This window comes from Melospiza georgiana, chromosome 2, assembly GCF_028018845.1.
Source record: "Melospiza georgiana isolate bMelGeo1 chromosome 2, bMelGeo1.pri, whole genome shotgun sequence".
NCBI lineage: Eukaryota > Metazoa > Chordata > Aves > Passeriformes > Passerellidae > Melospiza > Melospiza georgiana.
Window position 1 is genome coordinate 31,170,738 of NC_080431.1, and position 4,499 is coordinate 31,175,236.

At 61.8% G+C, this 4,499-nt stretch overlaps 1 protein-coding gene across 1 annotated transcript; it reads right to left on the bottom strand.

Annotated features, from left to right (window-relative positions):
• Positions 1-294: 294 nt before the first annotated feature.
• Positions 295-3,692, bottom strand: ZIC2 (Zic family member 2). The gene is made up of 3 exons (XM_058045749.1): positions 2,646-3,692; positions 751-914; positions 295-555 (listed from the first exon to the last, which is right to left on the bottom strand). The coding sequence occupies exons 1-3, from the start codon at positions 3,646-3,648 to the stop codon at positions 295-297; spliced, it is 1,428 nt and encodes a 475-aa protein (XP_057901732.1). The 5' UTR covers positions 3,649-3,692.
• Positions 3,693-4,499: the final 807 nt, after the last annotated feature.

Genomic DNA, 4,499 nt, shown 5'->3' on the forward strand with positions numbered 1-4,499 from the left:
AGTTTTTGGAATTTTTTTGCTGGTTCAAATTGTTTTCAAAAAGAAAAAATCCAACCAGAAAAAAAGGGGGGAAAAAAAAAAGAAAAAAAGACGCGAAGGCGGGAGGGTGTGGGGAGATGAAGGCCCCCTGTCCCCATCCTGCTCGGCCGTCATTTCGCTGCCGGCGGGTGCGGCGGCATCTCCCGGCGCGTCTCCGGCGGGCTCGCTCGGTCCCTCCTGCCCGCCGCCACCGCCACCGCCGCCGCCGGGGCGGGGAGGGCGCGGCGGGGCCGTGCAGCGCAGTCCGGCGGGGCCCTACACGTACCACTCGTTGAAGTTGGAGGAAAGGCCGCTGTGGCCGCCGCCGCCGCCGCCGCTGCCGCCGCCGCCGCCGCCCCGGTGCACGGCGGACACGGCCGCCGCCGCTGCCGCCGCCGCCGCCGCCGCCGCAGGGGAGAGGTTGTTGGTGCTCTGCGACTCGGCGCTAGGGGACACCAGCCCCGGGGGGGTGGAGGACTCGTAGCCGGAGCTGGCGGCCGGGGAGGATTCGGAGCCTTGCGGGGACGACTCGTGCACCTGGGGGGCAAAGGCAACACGGCCGGGTGGAGGGGGGATGGCGAGGCCGCGGCCGCCCCCCGGGCGCGACCCCCGCCGCCGGCCCGGCCCTCCGCCGCCCCCGGGCCCCGCGCCCGCCGCCCGCCGCCCCGTCGGGGCGCCCGGAGCGGGGCGGCCGCCCTCCCGCCTCCCGCCGCCGGCTGCGGGGCCGGGTACCTTCATGTGCTTCCGCAGGGAGCTGGGGTGCGTGTAGGACTTGTCGCACATCTTGCACAGGTAGGGCTTGTCCGAGGTGTGGACGTGCATGTGCTTCTTGCGGTCGCTGCTGTTGGCGAAGCGCCGGTCGCAGCCCTCGAACTCGCACTGGAAGGGCTTCTCCCCTGCAAGAGAGCGGCGCAGCAGCGGGGTGAGCGCGGCCGGCCCCGCGCAAACCCCGCACGGCTCCGCGCCGAGTTTCCCCGCCCTCGCCCTCCGCTCCCGGTCGCTTCGTGCGGCAGTTTCCCCAAGGAAGGGCCGGGCGGCTGCGTCCCGGTGCCCGCGGCGCCGGAGGGCCGCGTCGCTCACGCCTTGCCCTGAAGCCAGGCGACTCCCGTCCCCCAGCTGGTTTTCCTGCCAAAACCCCGGGGATGTCCCCGTCCCGGCATCTCGCTCGATTTTATTTCGGCCGGTGCCGACACACATAGCCAGCCCCGAAAGAGAATGAAGAAGAAAGACGATTTAAAAAAAAAAAAAAAAAGAAGCAAGCATCACCGAGCCGTTTCGCCTCGCTACCAAATCCGCTATCCTGTTAAACTGGAAACCATTACCGACAGATTTAAGGCCGGGTATATTGTTTCGTGTATGGATATTCGAGATAAACGCACATCCGCAGGGAAAACTAAACGTCTGTAAAATACTTCATTTAATTTTCATAGGGATTCCTCTCTCCCGGCTGCCAGGACTCCAAATGCCGGGGAGTACTTTGGAGGTGAGAACTCCACATTCCCCCGCCTTTGGAGGGGAAGCATTTAACATTAGATTCCATTAGCACCTAAATTGTTTCTTAAAGACATCCGCTCAGACACAATGACTTCAGTGCGGGCATCTCATGCAAATACATTTCTCAAATTTTAAACCTTGTTAAAGCTCGTCTCGCACCTCGCATCGGGCTTAGCACTTGAGAAAACAATAGGCCTCGAGATTTTTAGCCTTTCTCCGGGTAAATATTTGGAGTGGAAGTCGCTAAAATATTTGGCCGTCTTTTATGAAATAGTCTGGCACGGTCTGAGCCGGCAGGAGTAGTAAATGAATAATAGATGAGGCGGGAGGATGCGTTTATTTTTGTTACCCTTCGGCTCAGGCGATTTTCCATCAGGAAAGCCCGAGCTCCCTCGACCCTCTTCCACCTGATTTGGGTGGAAGTTTCCGAACCTCAAATCCTCTGTTCCCTATTACATAATTTAATAAACTGTTGCAAAAACACCTTAAATCACATCGAGTGAGACTTTAAAAATAAATTTTTTTTAAATGAGAAAATTTTATTGCCTTGCTCACACCATTTAAATTTAATGGGAAACATTCCCAGAAAGGGACTTTTTGCCACTTCTAACGGGATTTAGGACTAACGATTGATTTTGCACGTATTTATATAGTTTCTCTGAGTATCCATAAATAAAAGTAATGCCCACAAGCGCTGAAGTTGTATGCAAATACGTTGCACAGAGCAAATGACTAAGGCGTTTCAGATGGATGGATGGATGGATGGACGGACGGATGTCTTCCCCTGTTTTAGCAAGACGGCAAAAATTGGTTCGCGCTGTATTCCGCGTTTCTGCGGAAAGACTCCGCTGAACCTCAGCACGAATCTACGGCTCTCACTCTCAAATTAAAACAAATCAGTTAAATATCCTTTCGAAATCTGGGATGGAGGGGGGTGTATGCTGCTGGGGAAGAAACCAAAACAAACGCAGCCATGCGATGGAGAGGGTTAAAAAAATAAACTGGAGGCTTATTTTATCACCCTCCTAATTTAACATCACTCTGTCTGAGTATCTATCAGTTTACACATATATACACACGCATATATAGGCACGGACAGAGGGAGGAAATGTGGCGAAAGAAACCCGAATTACCTGTGTGCGTCCTTTTGTGAATTTTGAGATTTTCTGATCTGGCGAAAACTTTTCCGCAGCCAGGGAAAGGGCAGGGGAAAGGTTTCTCTCCCGTGTGCACTCGGATATGATTGACCAGTTTGTATTTCGCTTTGAAAGGTTTGCCTTCGCGGGGACACTCCTCCCAGTAGCAGACATGGTTGCTCTGCTCGGGTCCCCCAACGTGCTCCACCGAGACATGGGTGACCAACTCGTGCATGGTGCTGAAAGTTTTATTGCAACTTTTTTTGGGGTTGTTCAGCTGTTCGGGATCGATCCACTTGCAGATGAGCTCTTGCTTGATGCACTGCTGCCGCATGTAGCGGAAAAAGGCACCTGGGTGGTGGTGGTGGTGGGCTGCCATGTTCATGCCCATATTCATATTCATGGGGCCGTACTGGTTGTGCAGCTGAGCCGCCGAGTAAGGGTCAGTCCTGGGGCTGGAAACCTGGCGGTACTGATCCGACCGGGCGAATACCTCCCCCGGCAAGCCCAGTCGCATCTGCCCGTTGAGAACATTTTGGGAGGCGTGGGGACCGTGCTGGTCGTGGATGCCCGGGAAGAGGAGGTGGCTCTGAGCGTCCGTGTGCGGGTGGTGCAGGCTGCCGGCCGCAGGGCCGAAGATGCCGTGCTGCCCGCCGGCCGGCGACGAGTCCCCGAAGCCCCGGCTGCGAAACAAGAAGTCCCGGGTAGAGTTGAAGGGCGTCCCGGAGTAGGAGCCGACATGAGCGGCGTGGGGGCCCAGGGCGGCGGCAGGGTAACCGGGCGCCTGCGAGGTGAACGCCGAGCTCTGCCCGGGGGAGAGGTCGTGGGCGCCGGCGTTGAGCTTGAAGGCGCCCATGTGCGCCGCCGCCGAGTCCACGAAGCTGTTCTGCGCCGCCAGGCTCAGCTCCCGGTCCTGCATCTCCGCCGCGGCCGAGTGGTGGTGCCGGGCGAAGGTGCCCACTCCGAGGGCCGGGAACTGCGGGCCGGCGTCCAGCAGCATGGTCCGCGCCGCTCCGGGGACGCAGCCGCTGCCGCCGCTGCCGCCTCCCCGCTACAGCCTCCGCCTCCGGGCTGCCGCCGCCCGCCCGCCCGGGCGCGGGGCCGCCGCCGCTCCGCTCCGCTTCCCCCCGGCAGCCGCCGCGTCCCCCCGCCGCCGCCCGCGCCCGCTCCGGCCCGATGCCGCTGCAGCCGCCGCCGGCGGAGTCGTATCCGGAGCCAGGCAGAGCAGAGTCCAAAGGCGAGCGGAGAACCAAAGTGTATTAAAGGAGCTGAGGCGGGGGCGGGCAGGGGAGGGGAGGGGGAGCAGGGGAGGGACGGGGCTGGGGACGGGGGGGGGGAAGGCTCGCCTCGCCGTTCCCTGCGGCACACACGCACGCACACACACACACTCGCACACACAGACCCGCGCACACGCCGCCGCCGCCCCCCCGCTTCCTCCGCCGCCACCGGGATGTCAGCGCCGCCGACCCCCGCCCGCCCGGCCCCGCGCCGCTTCCCGCGTGGGCCGCGGCCCTCCCCGAGCCCCGAGCCCCCCGCCGCTGCCGGGCCTCCGCTTCTCGTTTTATCCTCCGCCGGGCATTAGCGGTGTCTCTCACGGAGAAAAACTTGCAGCCGCGGGTTCCCACGGAGCGAAGGGACCCGGGGGGTGCCCCGCGCCGCGCAGCCCCCGCCCGCCGCGGCGGAGGGGCGTGAGGAGGGGGGCAAGGAGGGGGGTGCCGGAGGCGGATTAAAAACAATAAGGGCGGCGGTGGGGGTGGGGAGGGGAGGCGGGGGGCGGGAAGGGGCCGGGGAGTGCCGGAGCGCCGCGGCGGCGGAGTTGCAGCCCCGCTCCTCCCGGGCCCTCGCTGCCTT

Excerpts from the sequence above, each read along its gene's own strand:
- ZIC2 (XM_058045749.1), bottom strand. The coding sequence starts at position 3,648 with ATGCTGCTGGACGCCGGCCCGCAGTTCCCGGCCCTCGGAGTGGGCACC. Across the intron at positions 915-2,645 it reads TCACAAAAGGACGCACACAG|GGGAGAAGCCCTTCCAGTGC; the intron begins GTAATTCGGGTT and ends GCTCTCTTGCAG. Across the intron at positions 556-750 it reads CCCTGCGGAAGCACATGAAG|GTGCACGAGTCGTCCCCGCA; the intron begins GTACCCGGCCCC and ends TTTGCCCCCCAG.